General features: G+C 44.0%; 1 protein-coding gene across 2 annotated transcripts in view; it reads right to left on the bottom strand.

Annotated features, from left to right (window-relative positions):
* The window catches only part of SDK1 (sidekick cell adhesion molecule 1), a 390932-nt gene that overhangs the window by 43372 nt on the left and 325823 nt on the right, over positions 1–21737 (bottom strand). Inside the window, exons 31-36 of one of the 2 annotated variants that reach the window (XM_050317842.1) lie at positions 18510–18711; positions 16554–16657; positions 14457–14527; positions 9709–9844; positions 7783–7842; positions 5638–5739 (exon numbers count right to left, since the gene is read on the bottom strand). In XM_050317842.1, the coding sequence (XP_050173799.1) occupies positions 5638–5739; positions 7783–7842; positions 9709–9844; positions 14457–14527; positions 16554–16657; positions 18510–18711 (675 nt within the window). The remainder of the gene's footprint in view (positions 1–5637; positions 5740–7782; positions 7843–9708; positions 9845–14456; positions 14528–16553; positions 16658–18509; positions 18712–21737) is intronic. The other variant, XM_050317843.1, reaches the window with a different exon arrangement.

Below are 21737 nucleotides of genomic sequence, written 5' to 3' on the forward strand. Positions count from 1 at the left end.
CTTTAACTCCAAGCTCAGAGGAGACCTTCTCCTTCCTTAGGGAGAAAGACAGTGGGGACAGGATGACAATCCAGCGTTGCTCCTGGAGCAGGGCATTCCCAGAACGAGCTTGGTAAAGCTCATTCAGAACTGAGCATGACACTGGAACAGCTCTGCAAGTTCTTTAAGTTTAAATAGAGGGGAAAAGGTAACATTTTCAAACACACTGCCATTCCCCAAAAGTAGCCTTCTGCTGATGTCCAGAGGTGTCAGCAATTAAAAGGCAAATACTGCCACATTTCAAAGGCTCAGTGCTTTTAAAGTGCCAAAGAAGTTCAAGCCCTTTGTTTAAAGTTGGAGCAAGTGAAACCAATAATTTATTTACTATGCTACTTCCCAATAGCTTCCCTCCATCCCCTTTTGTTTATCAGGGAAGATACTGTCCCTGGGCTGACAGGTTTTACACTGCTGCAATGTGAAATGGCCACGATAATCCTTCCCTTCCCTCCTCCAGTGGCATCTGGGATGGAACTGCCCACCCAGCTCTTGCAGCTGTGCCAGCAGCAACGTGCTCCATATCTGCATAGGCACAGTCAGCCCACGTGTCCCACAAAGATAGGAGAAAACAGCCACGGGGGCCACGGCAGCTGATTGAAGCTGCCAGCTCTAATGCGCTGAAACGTTGTCATTCCTCTCCCTGGCTGTTAACAAGGAGGCACAGGGGACTGCTCTGCACAGCATCTCCTCTGCTGCGTTTGGGGCAGGGAAGGAGATAAAGCTGCTGTGCTGTAAGAGGAAGGGGGGCCCAAGGTAGTGCTAGGGGACCCCCTTCTGCAGAAAGCGACCTCCGATGGGGAGGTGGCACCACGTGGGGTGTTCTGAGTGAACACATCAAAGAGAGAGGCTGGGGGAGATGGAAACACCCAAAGACAAGGCAGCCTTGCTCTGCCAACCTTCTCTGCCCTGAGCACAAGAGACAGAGGGACATTGCCCCAGCACAGATAACCAGGTAAGGAGGGATGAGAGCTCTGTGCTAGAAGCAGTTTATGAAGGGAGTCAAGTCTTTGCTTCCTTACAAGGGTTCTCTGTTCTTATAATGGCTTCCTCCCTCAATTTAGCCTTCTCTTTCCCAAACCTAATTCAGTATTTTTAGTCTTGGAGCTTTCCAGATGGTCTCTGTTTCTTGCCTGCAAAATGCTGGAGATAGTCAGGCAGCTCCAAGTGCTTCCGCTAACATTACTGGCAGAGCAGATCTTCCCTCCCTGTGTCAGCCACGGGTGAACAAAATGAATTTTGTGAAGTTCATGAACACCTGTGGAGCTGCAGACAGGAGGGCAGATGAAAATAATTGCAGATAACAGGAAGAAATTTGCTTTGGTGTCTGCTGGCTTTGCACCAAGAGGTAGATTCAGCTTTTGAAGACACAGGTAAGAGGCAGTCATCCCTCTCTCCCATTCCTGTTCCTTTCCAAGCTACAGTTTCACTTGGAAGAAAGTGAGAAGGCCAGGAGACTTTCTCTGAAAGATGATGATACAACCAAGGCACCACTTCAATGGAGGGCTTGTAAAGAAAGGGATCTGTCTCCCAGCTCTTTTTACTCCTTGCCTTTTCCATTACAGAACCAACTCTCAGAGATCATCATTAAAAAGAACAACAATAACAACCCAGCCCCATCAGTTCTTGTGAATTCTGAAGGTCACCAATGTCACCATCAGTTATAATGACACACATCACTCCCCTCTTCACACAAATGGATTTACAACCTGTTTAAAGGCTAGTGCCTCTCGGAGCACTTCACCCCTTCTGCCACCTCCTCTCTCCACACACGTATTCTACTCCAGCAGCAGCTGCTGGAAGAAATGATGAATTCCATTATTTCTCATCCAAAACATCTTTGTAGTATATGGGAGAAGCACTGAAGGCTGCGGGCTCGTTAGCACAGCATTTGTATTGCCACCTTTTATTTTATTCACCTTCCCAAATTAGGTGAAGCACGGCAGCCCCAAACCTGTGATTTCTGTTTAATTAAAATGCAGGTAGTGGAGTCTCCAGAACTCCAGAGCCCACCACACAATCAGGTAGTGACAGCGACCTGGTAGAATAATGCTCTTGATATAGTGGCTGCTCTAACAGAGTCTTAATTTCAGTCGAGCAGAACAGCACCTCTGGTAGCAGCTGCGTTTCGGGCTGGGATGAATATCAGTACCCAGCCTCTCGCTGAACACTCACTGCCTTCCCAATCAAAGCCAGCATCCCTGACAGCTGAACTGTTAAATGAATTAACAAGGCAAAAAGGGGGCTTGCCAGCGGGGCTGCGACTCCCTTCCTAATTTCTGCAAGTGGTGGCTTTCAATTTTTCTGTCATTTGTCAGGAGATGCACATGGTTCCCTAATGAGCAGGGCAGAGCTGCAGCCAGCTCGAAAAAGGCAGTGTTAGAGGATCTTCTGGTCCGTGGAGGAGAGGGAGCCAGATGCTTGAGGCAGGTGGGGGAAGGACACGGGCTCTGCTCAGAATGAACAGGCAGCACGTCCTTCCAGCTGCACTGAGCTCAAGGACTCGCAGCCTGCTCTCCCAGCACGGGAAAGAACCGCTCTCCACACCACACTGGTCTCCACACTCCCCACCAGTGAGCTTTGCCAACATCCAGGCAGAACTCAAAATGGAGCCTTTGATGGGGCTTTGATCTTATGGGCTGCTATAAAAAGGTTTTGCTCCACCTGGAGAGTACAAAACCAAAACCACCACCAAACAGCCCCCCAAAAGACCCAAACCACTTGCATTCAGCTTCCCTATTCACCAGGCAAGTCAGGATACAGAGGTCTGTTACTCATATCTGGCCCATTGCCTGCCAGCAGGTTGTTCTCTCCCAAAATTTCCACCTGCTCATCAGTCAGAGGTAAGGAAGAACTGAGCACTCAGGCTGCCCAAAGAGGATGTTCTTTTGGCTGGGGTACAGCTCCACAGCACTTAAGGGCTAGAGAGAAACTCCCCATTTGGGTGTTTTTTGCTCATCTAATTGGAAAAATTTGTAGAAGGTTGGTTTTAATGGCTTTTTCTTCTCCAAGTTTTTCAGGTGGATCCATTGCCTACTGGAACTTTTATTACAAAAATCCAGATACAATGATAAGAAAAATCTTCAAATCCAACAGAGGAGAGCACCAGAAGGGCGGAAGGAATCACAGACACTTCTCCTTCTGCATCACTCATCTGGCTGCACCAGACATAGAAGCTGAACAGCACATCAACCACCAGCAACATCAATATCCAAGAGGAATGGGTATTTTGACTGAGCTGGCCTAAGCCCAGTGCATTTCCCCAAAGGCAAGTGCTCCATATTCCTTTCTATGACCAAGAGAGGAATGTTCTTGCACCTCCTAGAATTACTGCAACCCCTATGGCAGAATGAAGCACTGTTTAACAGCACTGGGACATCAGTTATCTGGGAGCTTCAGATCAGGGACTGGTCACCTTCAGTCACTTTGTGCCCAGTGCTATGCCTGTGTCAGCACTTGTTGTTTATTGGGAAGCTTTTCTCTATTTTTAACCTGGATGCCCCATTGCTGGAGCTGAGCAGACCCATTTTTTCCCCAGCTTGCTGCTTAACTGCCTTGACCATGGGGAAGAACACTGAGCAAACAATAACAACAAAAACTTGTATTTCCACAGCACACTTTGACTCAAAGGTGTCACAAATCAATTTAAAACTTAAATTGCAGTACCAGCTCCAATCACTTTACTCACAGGATAAATCACAGCCTGCTCTGGAGGTGGAAGAGGCAGTTATATAACAAAGCGTAATAACTTCACACAACAGGAGTGAAAATCGGCAGGAAGATCCTACATTCATCATTTCTACCACATGAACCTGGCTTGTCCCTTACCAGAGGTGAATCCAGCAACTCTAAAAAACCCCATCCAACTCATGCTACAACTTCAGATACAGCAGTCCTGCCTTTGACAGGAGGTCTCCTGGATATCATAGAAGGGTTTGGGTTGGAAGGGACCTTAATCCCATCTAATTCCAAACCCCTCCCAGGGGCAGGGGCACCTTGCCCTTGGGAGCTGTGTAAATATCTCAGTTTCCTCTCAAGTTTATCTCCTCCCATTGCCCTGTTCCCTGTGTGAGTTATGAGAAGGAAGACCTGGACAGTGGGATTAAAAGACATGAAACAACAGCATTTCCTTGTGTTCCCCAGCTGATTTTCCATGCTGTGTACATGTGTTTAAGTGCAGGCACTGGCTCCGTTTGCAGCAGTGAGATATTTAGCTCTGAAACAAAAATGTATTTTGAAGCCAGATACAGTTGGCTCCACTTGGGACTTTCTTTGCTGCAGTTGCAGAAGTAAGTTGGAGCAGCAGCAAACCAGAAAAAAATGTAAATATTGCCAGCTATCTCTCCAGAACCATGCTGCTCTGATTAATTTATGATGTTTTCAAAGAAAGATGGTGAATGTTACACCATATTTGAAATGAAAAGGTTAAGTAGAGTTTACAGAAAATATGCAGTAGAGTTAAAAAAAAAAAAAAAGTGCTTTACTTAGTTTTGAGCTATAGAATAGTTAATGAATAACAATGAAATGAATTGGTGCTGGGTTTGATAGCTTCTACATCCCACAGCCCTGAGACAGAGCAACAAAAGTGGAACCAGACTCATTCTCCAAAGCAGGCAGAACAACAGGAGGGTGTGTGCTGCCTCTTCTTGTTCTGAGCTTCAAAAGATGCTGCTGCAGAAGCCAATACCAGAACTAACAACTATTTTGGTGGCAGCCTCTCTCCAGCTGGGGTCACCAGAAATACAGCCCTGCTGCTGGGGCTGGGGGGAAGACATCAGCTATTGCAGTCCTGCCCTCCCCAGCTGCAGTTACTGAGAGAACAGACTCAGCTCTGGGCTGTCTGGGCTCTGCAAAACCACCCCTCTCACAAAGCACCCCAAGAAATGTCCTCTTAACTGTTTTGTGCTGATTTCCACCTCCAGCCTTCCACTGGGGGATTTTATAATGATCAAGTTACAATTCATAACAGACTCGTGCACTAAATCCACAGTGAGCAAAGGCATGAACAGACCATGACCAGTGACCACCAGCCACTGACCACCAGGTTCTGCAGGGGCTGGATGGTACAAAAGAGCCTCAATGTTTCAGAGAGCAACCTTTATCAGTGCCTCCAAAGCCAGCATTAAACTGGACATGGTGTCTTCTTGCTTCAAGAGCATAAAAATACAGCCAGGTGTGGTGCAAGGCAATGTCTCTACACGGCGAGTTATAAAATAAAAGAACCAGACTTTCCAAGCCTCCCTTGTTTTGTGGTTTTGTTTCTTTTCCCTTGTGGCTTCCCTGTGCTCCACTTTTCACTTCTTTAACTTGAGTCAATTTTTCCCTCAAGCTAATTTGGTATGAACAGCCATCCTCCTGCAACTCCAAAAATATTTTCTTTTCTTTCTTTCAGATGCTCTTTCTCCCCTTGTTCGTGCAGAGCAACTGGCTTTCCAATGGCAAGAAGCTGTCAGTGCCAACCTGCTCCAGGACAGGAGGCTACAAAAACTGTGTGTGTTTTCAAATCATCTCCTTCATGGGCAAATATTATCTGGAGAAATACTAAAACATGCTAGTCCTTAAAAAACAAACAAACAAACAAAAAACAATTTTCCTTTTACTTACCTGCTTCACCCACAAACACTTCCACTGGTGGGCTGGTAGGGCTCTCACCAATGACATTGTATGCTGTCATTAGTACTTCATATCTCTTGTATTTTTTCAACTCTGAAAAAGTAAAATATTTCGTGTCAATATTCTATCTTATCATTTACACTACATCACAGATAGCTTTTAAACTCCAACACCTCTTTATCACCATACTTCTGTCTTGGGAAACACAGCAATGGAACAGTACAACAGTGCAATGTACTCCATCCTTCCTTAATTCACGGCAGGATTTGCATAATTAGGAAAGATATTTGTGTTGAAAAGGTAGGATTTTCCAGTGCTTCCTCACAGTGCTGCTCCAGGAAGAGGAATAAGGATTCCTCCTGGAATATCCCCCTTCCTGATGAATATCTAGCTGGAGGAACATCTCTAGGTCATTCTTTAAGGACACAAAATGGCTTTGAATGTCAACGTGTGGGCTCCTTTCCATCCCTACTGGTAGGAAAGAGCTGCAAGGTTTGCCTAATCCCAGGGACATTTACACAGGGAGGCATTTGGCAACTGTGCTGCTCAGGAATGCCCCAGGTGAAGCAGAGTGCAGAGGAAAAACTGCAGAGAGGCATCTGGAATCCCATTCCAGCTACTCCAAGGGGATCCTTCTCCTTCAGCGTGACCACAGCCTGACCAACAACCACGAAGGGAAAGAAGAATTTGAAGGCTGGACTCCATTTGGCCACCAGGCACCAAATTCCTTTGCTGACACAGAGAAACTACTCTGCCAGATGAGGCAGGAGAGTGAGAGAAGCGTGAAAAAAATCTAGAAAACCCAATTGTATGCGGGTAATTAACTGATGCAAACGAGGGTGGAGTACAATCACGTCAACGTCATTAGGGGAGGCAGCGCCTGAGCAGTTTCAGATTTTGCATTTTCAGGATGAAAGAATCAATCCTAACAGATATATTTATCATCTACAATATTTAACAGGGAAATTAGAGCAAGAGGGCGATCAATAATATAAATTGCCCTATTTAAATGAGGTTTGAATTAAGACACGCATGGCCAAAGGTCCAAATTTCTCCCTTTGCCAATAATTTTCCCTGCTATCTATGAATCAGATAGTCCCCTTAACTCGGTGGCTGACAGTATGCCATTGGTTTGGTAAGGTTCAATGAGCCTAATTAGATAAGTTTTTCTAATTTCAGTTTCATGGAAGTGTTTACAAGTGTTGTGCTCCCATATCTGACTCTGAGTCCAGCATCGTTCCCCAGTCTAGGGCATACTGTAAATGACATCTGATACATCCCTAATTTTTTGATGCAATACCACTGAACTCCGATGGACTGCAAAACATGGAGCAAGGAAATCTGCAACAATGGTGCTAAATTTATAAACAAACAAAACAAAGTAAGATATATAAAGGATATAGTAGCTGGCAGCTTGCACAGGGAAACTTTGATTTTAATTTATTTTTATTTGGCCACGAAAAGCCACAAGGGAGATTTTAGTGTTAACTGGATGGGGAAGAAAATGGAACACATGAGAGTTCATGCATGCAACTTGCAGTGGGGATAGGGCTTCATGTTTTTTGGTCTTTTGGTTTTTTTTGTTTTTTTAGCCCATCACAATCTGTGACTCAAAAGCCTTGGGCAAAACCTATCTAGTGAACCATCATCACCACAAAGCAACTTGCCTTTTAACTCTGTCGAATGCTATTTTATTCATTTCCAATTGAAAACACCTCTGGAGATGCACATAAATTCACTGGGCCCTCTCTAAACTGGCCTCGTACTCCATGGAATGCCTGAGCATCACAGTGCTTGAATCATAGGACTAATGATGTGATACAGCTAAGCTCACATGGACTGCAAAATATGTAGCAAGCAAATCAAAATTCATTTAGCATCAGCAATACTGGGTTGTTACAGTCAATAATGTTTTACCTTCCCAGCAGCCACATTTTTACAACAGCTACCTACTTGCATCATCGATGTCTCTTGGTGTAGGGAAAGCAAAGGCTTAAGGAAAAAGAAACTGGAGAAAGCAGAATCATTAATCCGTGTTGATTTCTGCTGGATCCACTGAGGAGAGCCATAGGAGTTTGCCCACAGTGTATTTTGAACCATTACAAAGAGTCTCATCTAAAGGCAATGTGCACTTACGTGTTAATTCATACGTCGTTAATGCAGAGCTGCTGTTCACTGTCTTGAAGCTGCTTTGGGCTATTCAGGGTAAGCAAAGCAGAAAGCTTGTTACAGTGCAAGGAAATAGTTATTGCAAATGATGTACAGCAGAGACAGAGGCAAATGAGGCAGCACACCCATACACAGTTTAAGCTGCAGGACTATACCTTGAAGGGCAATAAAATCACATCACTCTCTCTCGTAACACATCAGAAGCGTCGCTCTCGCACAGGGCTGTTTCATTTCCTCCTCAAACAGAGGGACTCACAAATACACAACACAAAAATGTTCTGACTTTCACATTAAATAGAACAAACGAGGAAAACCAAAACCATTTCTAGGGGGAAAAACTCTCAACGGGGCATTACATCCTGATTTCTCAAGATGCAAAATTCAAAACCTGAAGAGCTGCAGGGGAAAGACCTGGAACGTGGGCCAGAAAGTGAACACTTCCATTAGGACAGGACCTGTTTCTTTAAGTGTGAGTTAGATTTCCCACAGTTTCACTTAAAGAATTCAATATTCCTGCTGTGAGTGAATTGTAATAATATGCTAAGCTGTGCAAAACTGCGGGTCAGTGAGGAACAGAGGTGTTCTAAGGTGAGAATTATGAGGAGAAAGAGGGAGATTTATCTGAAAATACATTTGTCTCCACCCCTTTCTCTCTCTCTCTCTCGGCTCCCTGGAGAGGTACAGCTCATTTTTTGTACTCTACAGCTATTAGGAACATTGCTGCAGGGCCAGGAGGGAAGAGGGAAAAGAGGAAACTGGTTGGTTTCACAGGCTCCCTGGCTTGTGAGAGCATCCAAAATCATTACTTCATGATAATGTACATAGTCAGTCACTCAGCTTTTGTCTGGGAAAATCCCTTATGCTCCTATAAGAGCTTTACATCTCTACTCTGTCCTGGTTAAAACTGCACAGTCTGAGAAATCTCATTAGCACTGACCATGTAAGTGAGGTCACAGTTAGGTGCTTACGTTATATTTAAAGCATCCACTTCTCCCACACCCTCGCAAAAATTCACTCTTGCTTTTGCAGAAATCACTTTTATGGGTTCAGGGTTCATGGAAGATGATGTAAGATATTAAAATAGTCTCACTCAGCCCTATTCTGCTGCTCTTGGAGTATTATCTTATTGTGAATATTCCACTGACATCAAACAGGACAAAAGCTGGTCTCTCTGTGAGCCCATCTCATTGCTGGACCATATTTTTCAGGCTCCTGAGTGCTCACATCTCTGCCTTCCATCACCTTATTCTGCCTATTCTTCCCTCTGATTTCCTTTTTAGTCTTTGTCTAAAAAGTCTTTTCATTTTTCTATTATTCCTCTCCCTCTCCACCTTCTTTCCACGTGAGCCACAAATCCTTCTGACTAACATGGAAAGCATGCACCTAAAAATTCTTCCTCATCCTTGCTGTTTTCTTCTAAAATATGGACAAGAGCTTCGAAATTGTAAAAATTCTATTTAAAAATTCTCCTCAGCTGTCTCCTTACACAGTAGAAAGAAAAACAAAATGCCAATTATAAAAACTGTTGAAAAAAACAGCAAGAAAGAAAAGAGTTGCCAGCTGAGGAAAATGAAGTGTCTTTCTTTTGTCTAATGGCAGAACAAAGTATACCAGAGTAATCATGAACTGGAGGTAGTGAAAAGCAGGAAATCAGAGGATACCTGGGGGACAGAACATCAGTTCCAGCATGCTGGCACAGATTAGCATGGACCATTACAATGTCAATCACACAGGAGTTACTTGCATTTTTCAGCATCTTCACCCCGATTGTGTAAATCCTAAATCATCCCCAGCACTCTTAGACTTCCATGGGGCAAGAGGGCTTATAGTGTCTGGTTTAATGACAGATTACCATTCTGGGATATTTTAGGGTCCAAACTACAGTAGGCTTACGTGTGAGCTCTGCCCTTAGAGCTGAAGGGTTCTGGATGTTTTTGGATTCTGTTCCAGGTCCAGCGTCATAATCCAGCTCCCGGTAGTAGATCCGGTATCCCAACAGCAAACCATTCAGACTCTCCACTTTGGGCGGCTGAAAAACATTCATGTTCAGAACAGGCTTGTTAAGATGGGCATTGCAACAAACATCCATCAGCACGGGCAGCAGCCGACACAGGCCCTGTGTGAAGGGGGACAGCGCTCAGGTGAAAACACACATTAATAATGTGCGGGGTGGAAGGTCGTGTAATTTGAAAAACCCAAGTTAAAGGCAACTGTGATGACTTCCCTCAGCTGTGGCCATTACAAAACCCACACCAAAAGCCAAGCTCCTTTCCTTCTTGCTCCCACTGAAACTTGTGTGGTGATGAAGAGTATAAATAAGCACGTTCCTGGAAATGCAGGGTGTCAGCCACCAACAGTGGAACAGCCAAACAGTATTTCACTTCTTCTGAGATGAAAAGAAGCAGGTTGTTTTGTTAAAGACACAATTCCTTTAGTGGGTATTTTCCTTGGGGACTGATCACAGGACAACATTCTTCATTTGCCATTATTTTACTGGAAGACTGATGAGAAAATAAAAAGGAATTGGCGTGTTCTGGCTTTAATTAGGAAGATGAAACTAGGTCTAATAATGACCTCGTAAAGGCACTTAGAGAGCAGTCACAGGGTGATGGGCTCTGGTGTGTCACACACATCCTCTCCCACAGGAAAACCCAGGTCTCCTCCCTAACAGCTCTGAGCAATTTGGCCATGGGCTGGCTCAGACATGAGATTTTTTCTTCAGCAACATGCTGGGAGATGCTCAAAGACATAATACCTCAGCAAGGCTTCTTCAGCAGCCCCTCACATGCTCCTTCAGATACAGATACACAGCCAGAATGCTAAAAAGGAGATTTTTGTCTGAGTGGCTTACTTAAATAGAGACAAGCAAAGGGATTCTTCATGTTTGGGAAAAAAAATTACTTTCATGAGCCTAATACAGGCTAAGAACTGCAGAGAAGAAAAGATGCCCTGAGCCATTTATCTTCTAAAGATTCTTGTACTGAAATTTAAGGGGCTGAAACTATAAATGAAAAGGATTTTAATGACGATCTCGCCTTTAATCCAGAAAGATCCCTTCCAGCCTTGAGAACTTTACTAAGGAAAAGCCTTCTGCCCATTGTGTAAAAATTAACTCTGGTATGAAATGCTGTGACAATAGAAGGTAATACCACATGTAATTTTAATGAAGAAAGTAAGGACATTTATACAGGAAAGGAAGAAGATCTTTGGTAATAACTTGGCATTCTGCTTCCAGAGATGACAAGAATTTTCCATTACTCCATTACAATGGCAAGAGGGGGGAGACAACTGTCCTGTCTCAGAGCAAGGGACTTTGCTTTGGGCGAGGGCTGAAGGACTTAAGTGCAGAGACTGCAGTTTATGGAAATGAAAAAAATTATGTGCATCAGAGTATAAGGAACCTACACAGCCACCAAGACAAGGAGCAGAAGCTGTTCCTGCAATGAAGCCACCTTCTTTTGCAGTTGTCCTGCACAGAGCCTGCCGAAAGCAACCCAAATCACCCCAAGACTTCACTTTTCTTCCTCTGCATGGTTGGAGATTTTTTTATTCATCATTATTTCATGCTTGTTATTGTGCTCCATTCTTTGGAGAAGCTCTGACCACCTTTCACTAGTATTTAGCATCTGCATTACAGGATGCTTGTGTGAATACAGGATTGTGAGGGAACTCGGGAATCATCAGGACTGGGACCTCACCACTGCAGAAATCCACCTGCTTTAAGTCCCTTTCACCAAGAGAACAATCTCCACCTGAAAACAGGCTGATTTTTCTGCTTTCCAGTATTCCTGCTGGAAAGCTGTTTCAAGCCTCACTACTTGGGTGGTTAGAAACCCTCATTTAATTTCTAATCTAAATAATTCATAGCTAGTTTCTAACCATTTGTTCCTGTGCTAACATTGCCTTTTGGGTTAAATTGTTCTTCTCCCTGTGGGGTGTTTACTCCTGTGATGTATTTTAGAAAGGGCAATCATATTCCCTCTACGACTACATTTTACAAGGCAAATAAATCAAGCTCTTGTACAACAGCCTTTCCCAGTCTCAGACTGAGCCCCTTGTCCAAGGGAATAAGCAAATAGAGCAAAGTGCCTTCTCCAGAGCTGCCCAGTGATGTTACTGCTCATGGACCAGCTGAAACGCTCTCCTGTGCAAGGAGATGAGATGTGGTTTAGTGGAAATTACCAGCATCTCTCTCCTGCTAATTTCTTTTTTTCTTTTCCAATCTTTCAACTCCCCTCTTTTGTTTTCTGTATTATACTGAAGTTGCTTTAGCCCTGATGGTGCCCTTACAGAGAAGGGCTCCACAGCACAGCAGTGGCCTTGCCCCACTCTAACTTTTCCTATTTTAACTACTAATAATCTTTTCTAAATTAAAAAAAAAAAAAAGTTGAGGTGGAATATCCTACAGAACCTTAGAAGGAAAACCTTGCTGAAGCTGAGAAAGAGACTGTTACTGCCTGCCCTGCCATGCAACTGCCTAACAGGTAAAACTTAATTTCTCCTTACAGTCTGACACTGATTTGTTGATACCAAACAGTATTTTTTTATGCTATCATGTGATTCTCCATTTTTTCCTTCCTTGAAATCTGAGACAGGAAAGCTCAGAAAACAAATGGCTTGCAAACTGTCTTTCTCCTTGCATGGAAATGAAGATTCTTTCCTGAAAAGGGTACTCTGCTAAAAGGTCAGGTCTTCCCCTTCCTATCTGTCTTCCATGGACAAAACTCTGCTTTTGATGTAATGGATTATTTAGGATTTTGTAGGAAGGCCTGAGGGATCTGCTGAAATAGGTAAAATGATTATGAGTGGCAGCCCATAATGTTGTACAGAAGTAAGAGAAACATTTTTGTGCTGTTTAAAAATAAATAAAAAAAAGACCAAAATGTAAGTTTGAATAATTGTTCTCTCTAAGGTAGAAGCAGAACAGTACATGATCCTGATGTTAAGTGTAACATCCTCCAGAACATTTGAAATCACCTTGCATTATTGATACAACAGACCTCCATGGAAATTACTTATTTTCTTCCTCCTTTAAATTTAAAAATAATGGACTGATTGGACCAAGCAGCTGAAAGCCCAGATAGTGCATCTTGAGTTTGTTTTGTGAATTATTAACATAGCTCAAAGTTAAAAATTTAGCTTTGCTTGGAAACCCACTCTCCCATTAAGCTTGACTGCTGTTTGCAGTTTACATTATTTCCTTGACACTGCTGTGAAACTTCCTCTTAATTGGAGGCTATTGTGGGACTTGAAGATTTTTGTTTATTTGAAAAATATAGTACGGTTGAATTACCAGGACCTATTAATATACATGTAGTAATGACACGTAATCGCCCACAACTCCCTTGAGATGGCTCTGGCACAACAACCCCATTTCATTTTCAGGAAATAAAAAGCATCCAATTACCTAAACAACCACCTATTTCACATTAACCACACACCAATAATCAGTCAATTGGGGGAATGTTTATTTCCCTGGCCCATCCTGCCTCTCATCCTCTTTGTCCTCTCTTTCTGTACCTTTTTTTTCCTTCGCCGTGGGCTGTAGTTGGAAGTGGGGAGGAAGGTTCACATCTCTCCATAATTCCTTTGGTAAAACTGCTCAACATGTCTCCTATTTGCTCAACATGCTGTAAGCAATGTTGTTGCTCAGGATTATGCTGGTGAACTCGGGCCAGTCACCCAGCAGCACAGCCAGGCATATTTTTAAAGTGCTGCTGCACAGCAATAAACAGACCCTCATACATATATTTTTCTTCCAAAAATGAAAGGAGTCCCATCTGTACTGTAAATGTATATGTACATTTTTCACTATAATGCAATCTGTCCAAAGTTATCCTTATTATGTGTGGGGGGCATTGTCTTGGGAGCAGGGTGGGCAGAGGCTTTCCAGGATAGGTTACTGATAATGTGCAGTACCCCACTGGGTTCCCTCTGTTTATGCCCACTCTGCAAAAATAAGCCTCAGGCACCGGGTCACAAAATGTCCCTGCATCTCCTAGGAGGCCAGGATTGAGAGATAAAGGGAGGCAGAGGAAATGCCAATATAAAATGCAGACTTGGAATGAACAGCTCCCCATCCAGCTCAGAGGGATCACGGAGAGCTCAAACTTTCTTTCTTTTCTCTGAAGAAGTCTCGATTTTTCTGTCTCGAAGAGCCAAAAGGGCACCTGGAGCTCTTCAGAGCTATGAATGGGATCTCAGGCACTGATCTCAGGCTTCTGATCATTTCAGGAGCAGGAGGAGGCCAGAGAGGATGTGAACCAAAGGGAGCTTTTGATTACCTGATTTTACCACTGCTGCACTCCATGGAATGTTTTCCATGTAAAGATGCACATCTATCAACATCAACAAAAGGACAGGAGAACCTGACAAGTAACGATCTTGGACACGGCTACAGAAACTCCTTTACCTCCCAAACTTCTCATGGGGCAAAAAGTGAAAGAAACTGCCAGAAATTTCCATCCATCACTAAAATCTGTGCTAGGTCAGGAAAATAAGGAAGTAGCTGCAGTCCTTAAACTTTACTACGGTAGTTCCAGCTCAGGACAATGTCCCTGGCAACGTACCATTAAGGTCAACAAGTCAAAGCAGCCAAAAAAATTGTTCCAGAAATATCACATTTTTTTCATTTTACCTACCTGCCACTGCACAAGGACAGAGGAAGTCGTGTGGGGAGTCACTAACACAGAACTGGGTGGTTCATCTGGAACTAAACGAGAGAAAAAGGAAACAAAAGCAGTTACAACAAGAGGGTGGAAAAGAGGCAGATTTTATTTCTCAGATTCTCCTTCTTCACTGCTGAAGAAAAATCTTCCATCCCAACTACTACATGGTGGGTCTCAAAAGCAGCGTGGTGGATATGGATATTGGGACCCAGGCAGAAGCCAGGCACTTCTCCTACATCCCCTGCTCTACCTGTGGCCTTGGAAGCTTGAACAGGAACAACAAAAGCTGAGGGCACAAACCTGAAGGAAACTGCAGCAGCCAGTGCTCACAAACCACTGGGTGCCCATTTGAAAGGAAGTTAAATGTGTGAGGGCTCCAAAGTGTGAGCAAACTTCTCCCAGATTCTTCGTGAGATTTTTGCCACAGCTGGGGCAAGCCCACCTCGTATTTAGGAGTCTTTGTCAAACAGTCACAAATTATTCTAGGGCAGCTCCATTTACCCCAGGTTAACCCCTTCCTGTGCCCATGGCCTGTAGCACATACAGACAGCACAGCAGCTCAGACACATGAGGCAAAGGCTTATCAGGAGCTGACAGCCCTCCACAGCACAACGCTCCGGTGGCAGCACCAGGTCTGCTCAGCAGAATAAGTGTTCGGTTTGTGAGAAGCTTTCACAGCGTTTCCCTGTTGTATTGTGACGAGGCCAAGCACAGCTCTGCATTCACTGTAGCTAAATTCAAAGAGAATTTAAAATAAAACTTTAAATTCCGAAAGAGTGAGTCAGTGCTGCCTCATTAGTGCAGTTACAGCCTGCACCGGTCCCGTAGCGGCTGCGCAGGAAGGTGGAGAGTCAGGATGTCATTAAAAGGCTGCTTGGCACATTCCTCAGGTTCTTACATGGGTTCTTGTTTAGCTTCTGATACTCCTGAGCAATGTCCTCTGTTTTTCTGATTTCAAGATCACAGTCTTTAAACACTCCTTTGCAAAATGCTTTCCTGCTCTTATATTTCGGTGTCCTGTTTAACTCCTCATTCCTTGCTCTGTAAGAATCCTGAAGAATCCCTAGCACCATGTATATAGACTCATAAAATCATTCAGGTTGGGAAAGACCTCTAAGATCATTGAGTCAGCACTTCCAAGTTCACCACTGAACTATGTCCCCAAGTGCTACATCTACACATCTTTTAAATCCTTCCAGGGATGGTGACTCCACCACTGCCCCTGGCAGCCTAATCCAGTGCTTGACAACCCTTCAGAGAAGAATTTTTCCTAATATCCAATCTAAGCCTCCCCTGGTGCAACCAGAGGCCAACTCCTCATGTCCTGTCACTTGTTACTTGGGAGAAGAGATCGATCCCCACCTCACAACACCCATATATATATATTTATATATGTATATATCCCAGTATTACCTAATTTCCCAGGGTAACAGTACCTACTGATGCTTTTTCACACTTTGCAGAGTTCCTTTCTCCATTTAAGACATCAGAGCTACTTCTGCATTCAGGCATCGACTTTATACAATCAAGGAATTAGAAGCTGATCTCTAAGGCTAAAAATAAAAGCCTTGTCAATGTCATTCACAGTTTATTAGTCCTGATCTGCAGGATTAAATGCTCATGTTTCCAGGAGCTTCATACTCTTTTCTTACTTATACCTCAGCAAATTTGCCGTATTGCAGACTGATGTGGATTGTGAGGGAAAACAACTGAAGAAACTTCTTCAAATGTATGCAAGGTTCTACATTTATTTTTAATGATCTCTTGTAAATTATTCAATTTCTGCAAAGATAATGGTTAGTGCAGAGTTTGGAAGCCAATCAAACGAAGTTTAATTCCATTTTGAGACTCCTGAAAGTATGATTCATTATCAGAGGGCACAGCAGGACACTTGAGGCTGCCTGTTAATTCAGCCATATCTCATTGCTACCTGTATCAACTTCCTATGAACAAACCTGCATTGCCTGTTGATTTTCACTGCACAGTCCCAGTGGAAATCACATGGCAGTGGGCCCAGCAGACCCAGGAGCTCTGGGAAGTGCCCACCCCGTGGCACTCCTCCTGCCTTACCATCCTGTAGAGTCGTGACCGCCTCTGTCTCCGCACTGAAGTCGCTGTCCCCGATGTCGTTGGTTGCCTTCACTCGCAGTTTGTAAGAGGTGAAGGGGTTCAAGCTGTGGAACATAAAAAATAAGGCTGAGGGATGAAACCTCCCCACATCACCACAGCTTGCTTCTACAGAGAACCTGCCTGTTGCCAAACAAAGTCATTCAGCAGTTTGTCTCTTCCCCCCATCGCCTTTTCTCTGCAGCATCCCCAGCTTCCTGGTGACGTGGGGGTGTTTGCACCCCTGCTGCCATCAGCATCTTCTCAGATGTCCATTGGTCTCGGTTCTCAAAACCACTCCTGGGTTCATCACAGAATTGGGTGCCAGGAAACAGACATGAAGCTGCAGCTCATGGAGCAGCCTGTGGATGGGGCTTGTTGGGAAGGACAAGCTGTGCTGTTATTCAAGTTCTGCGTGGCTGTGCAAAACCTGGCTTTCAAGGTGCTTTGCTGAGATATCCTCACAGCTGATCCTCAGAGCATGGAGGGGGATTGCAGGTGGAGGCAGGTAACGTGCCCAGGGTCGGCCAGTGCACGGCAGGCACTGGAATTCAGAGCACCAGCCTCCTGACTAATCCCTTACACCACACCACTTGATCAGTGCATTTTGTTCCTACCGAATTTCAAATTAATGCTATTACCTGGATTATTTAATAAAGACAGCAACAACAGGTTCCCTGCAGCTCTTTTATCTGTGTGGTGCTTTAAGATATGCAAAGAGTGATTTCCAGCTGACACAACCTTCACAGAGATGCTTCTGTCTTGGCTTGGCAGTGGAAGGTGACGGGGAGGCTGCCTTTGGAGTCACAGGCAGAGGCTTGAAATGCAGAGCTGTAACTTACAGGGGGATTTAGCTAATTAATTGGTAGTGTCTAGCCATCCGCTGGCAGATGTAACACTGACTGCAAGCCCAAGTAAAGTTACTTGTAAGGAATGATTAAACATCAAGGATAATGCATCCTGATGGGCAGCACTCTCACATCTACGACTCTTCCGGACTTCCACAGGAAAATGCTTTTAGCAAGGAGCAGAAGAAATCTCTTTAAGCAGTGCCACCCTATTAGGACACCATTACTTACCTATAGCAACTTGAATCATCTTTTCCAATCTTTTGTTTCAGTCACGTCAATGCCAAGTCTAAATGGCAGAGATGGTTTCCTTGTTTTTACAGGTTTTGACTGGAAAGATACTGGCACAGGACCAGTGAGCTGCCATATACCATAGCCACTGATGCTTTTATAACAGGCCTGAAAGATCTGTGTCTGAATGATTTGAATACTTGATTCTCCTAAAGCTCACGGCCTTTTAGAAATAATCTGATTTGTACCAGCTCGTCAACAGAGGAAATGGACAGCAAAACAAGTACCTGCTCATAGACATTCAATTACTTTTGCCAATGTTACAAGGACTTTAATTACACCAGCATTGCTGAAGATATAATGAAGCCTGAATAACAAAGTTTAAACATTCTGATGCTATCTATAAACTTCGGTATGGAAAATACAGATAAAAATGGCTCTCATTTCATCTGGAAAAGCTTATATAGAGATAATTGCAATGCAGCATTCAGAGTGGATTTTAACATCAGTCAGTACTGAAAGGATTTTTAACTAGTTGTATTTTACAGAGCACTGTGTAGCTTACATATGATTTAGCCTGAGCAGTGTTATCTGCGGTGCTGAGCTTCCAGGAAGGGCTTCAAAAAGATGCACTGCAGTCCAACTTTAATTAGATTTATTGCATGACCTTCAGCAAATCTCTCAACTGCTGTTCATAACACCACCTCTAAAATGGGAGCAGTGACCTCACTTAACCTCTCTCCCTCCCAAGAAGACTGTGAAGCTGAGTGATGCTTGTTTTGGTTTCCTAACTCTTGGGACAGTGTGGGAATTTCTAGGCTAGCCTGGGATCATATGGTACCTTTCAATAATGCAGGACGTCGCCTCGTGGCTGATGGAAGAGGAGTAGGTTTGCCAGTCTCCATTGGGCAGTTCTCGCACTTGGACTGTGAAGTATCGGATTGGGGAAGATCCATCACTTCCAGGGACCCACTTCAGCAGCAGACTCCGGGAGGACACGTCGCTCTGAGGGGTCATCACCTGCCTGGGAGGTGCTGGTCGTTCTGCAATTAAACCATAGTTCGGTACTGCTTTGAGAGGAAATTCAAGACAGCATAAAATGTGACAGCCTGATCAGATTTTCATAGTGGGAATGCCACAGGAGATTGAACTTCTGGATTTGCCCCATGAAGTATACGACCATCCCATTCCTTAACCTTCTCCTGCAAAGAGGAGCAGTAAAGCTGATTCTTATCTCTCTGTATCAAAGGTCAGCATTGAATATACACCTTCCTAGCAGTGAACCTCAAACTTGAGGGGGGACTTGGCCTGGTAGATTAAGGAAGAATCATTAGGACTGGCAGTCTAGCAAAGCAAGGCAATCTTTAATGAAACTCAGTTGTGCTTCTGGCTGCAGTTGCTCTTTCGTAAGAATTTGCCTATAAATTAGCTCACTTTTTAACCTGTTCTTACTCCTTGGTTCCAGGGACTTTGTTCTCTCTGTGCTATGTAGCAGCCTCTTCCCACAGCTGCTGCCCAGTCGAGGCACGAAGGAGAGAAAGGGATGAGCTGGAACAGGCTGTTGTGTTGCTGAGTCCAAGCACATGCAGCTGATACTGGATTCCTGCACCAGCCCTCTCTGGCAAGGATCTGGGAACCATCAGCAGCTCCTGGTGCTGCTTCCAAACCCCAGCCTGGAGCCAGTGCAGAGCTGGGGCTGGAGCACCTGCTCCAGGTCATTTCCAGAGCTTCCCAGCTCTTCCCTTCCTACCCACTAACCTTGAACCTGCAAAGTCAAATCAGCCTGTGCTGAGGGAGATCCCTCCAGAGCAATTACCAGCACACCTTTGAGATGAGCAGGGAATGGTAATGCAGGTGTAAGCATGCCAGTCCCCAACTGTTTCATTACAGATCTCCTTTCCCGTCACCGCATCTCAGCACTCCATCGATTTCAATAGAGAAACTCTATAGAGTGAGGAATAATTGTTTAATTGTTTATCATGAAGATTATTGATTCTGATTAAAATGTGTGGCATGTAATAAAGCAAAAATTGATTGGAGACACCGCGGTGACTTGCTTTTGAGAAGCAATTCAATTCAACTTCATCAGCACTTGTTTCCATAAACACACCTCTGCCTGCCTGATTCCTCACAGCTCCGCATGGCAAGCACTTCATTTCCCTGCCGCCCCCTAAAACCATTTCCTGCGTGTTTTGGCATTTCTCTGCAGCCTGCTCTTGCTGACATCAGTGCCCAAAGACTTGTAAGCTATTAGCTGGAGGAAGCCCTGGGTGCCAGCAGCCTGCGAGCCGCAGCACAACGCAAAAGGTCAGTGCCTTACAATGACAGGCTGAGACAGGTAGGCAGGTTCTTCCATCCCAGGAAGTGAGTGCCATGCAGGGATTTTATACACTCTGCTGATGTGCTGTGCAGTTTTGGGCAGGTCAGGTCTTGCAGTCAGTCTCCCCCGACTCGGTTTCCTTCCGCTGCTAATGGGAGGTCTTAAAATCTTCTGTGTTGCAAGATATATTTCCTGACTGTTTGTACAGAACCATTAGTATAAAGAGTTTATTTATGGGAGTTTAGCCACAAGCAAATGCTAAGGTGAGCTGTTTGTGCAAGAATGTAAGGCTTGACTGTACCAGTCCACATGACTCTATGGGCTACTTTTAATTTCTTGTTACATTCACATTTTCTGACTCAGTTCTGCCCTGAACACTGATGTTGACTATTCTGAAATATCACTGTGTATATTCAAAGCACTGCAGCAGAACCTCTGGAGAGCACAGCCACAATATAACTTGGGATCTATAAATCACAGGTATCATTGTAAAATGTAAAAAATTATTATTTCCTTATCCAAGGAATTTACAAGGACATGAGTGACCAATTTTGCTAATTTTCAAGGGAATTTTTGTGCCTGTTTACCTCAGTATCGAGGACTGCAGGGATATCAAATGCATTTCTATTAATGGAAATATCTCTTTCCTCTAGACTATTTACCATCATATATATATAAAGTTTTGGGTTGATTTCTTGTTAGCAGAATAGCTGCACTGGATAAATTTCTTTATCATCCCCTTATGTCGTTCTTGCTGATGTGAGAATGCACATTCCTCTCCCTACACTTTACACATGGGATCACTTCAGTTAACTCTTGGTTCCATAGCATGTGTAGAGACTCAGCAGAGCTGTCCATCAAAAAGAGAAAGGGTTCATACTATACCATGACTTGCCTTCTCAAGATAACCCTAAAGCACTGATAGCAAGAAGGGATCATTGTTCCCACAGCAGAGCTGGGAGTTCTGACTTGAGCTATTGTGTATCCTCGTGCAAGGTCTGGGAAATCTGAGCACATTTTATTGAGAAGGAGAGGCTCTGAGCTTTGAGACTCCACTTTATTTGGCATGGTGGGGTTTTTTGAAGCTTCCACATGTTGGACTTTGAACTTCCCCTCTGACAGCAATCAGACAGGGGCGGAAGAAATCTTGAGCTGATAAATCTCTTTGATGGACAGTATCTTTCGCAGAGGCATTCTCAGTTTTCTAACACAGCTCCAGAGGTTCTCTCTCTGAGGACTGCACTGTTAGGCACTGAGAAGGCTGCACATGACCTAGAGAGCTATGCCAGTGGGAAATTTAACTCCAGCCACACAGGCCAGAAATAGTTGAAATGCACCTCACAGGTTCTTGCTGCTGGTGGTTGAACATCAGACCAACGCCCTCTCTTCTTAGAAGTGTTATAGGAAGACAATAAGGAAGACACTGGGGACAAATAAAATGGGAAATTCTTACTCTTTCACTAAATGATTTGCAAGGTGTAGAAAGGACTTTAAACAAAAGATTGATTAGAAGGCACATTTTAAGAACTAAAAGTAAATACAACTGGTTGCATTATAGCGCAAGACTTGGGCAAGAACTGAGATCAGGCCCAAAAGCACATGTGAAAGTTCTAACAGTAGTTGAAAGACATCTGTGGAGGTCTGCCCTGGTGACCTACTGAAGTGTGCTTCTCTCTGAACACTTATTTTTATATTTCACACAAGCTGCATGGTTCTGACTTTTGAGTGAGAAGTTTTCTTAAAGATCAA

This window comes from Myiozetetes cayanensis, unplaced genomic scaffold (genome assembly GCF_022539395.1).
Source record: "Myiozetetes cayanensis isolate MyiCay16 unplaced genomic scaffold, myiCay2020 scf20-37, whole genome shotgun sequence".
Taxonomy (NCBI): domain Eukaryota; kingdom Metazoa; phylum Chordata; class Aves; order Passeriformes; family Tyrannidae; genus Myiozetetes; species Myiozetetes cayanensis.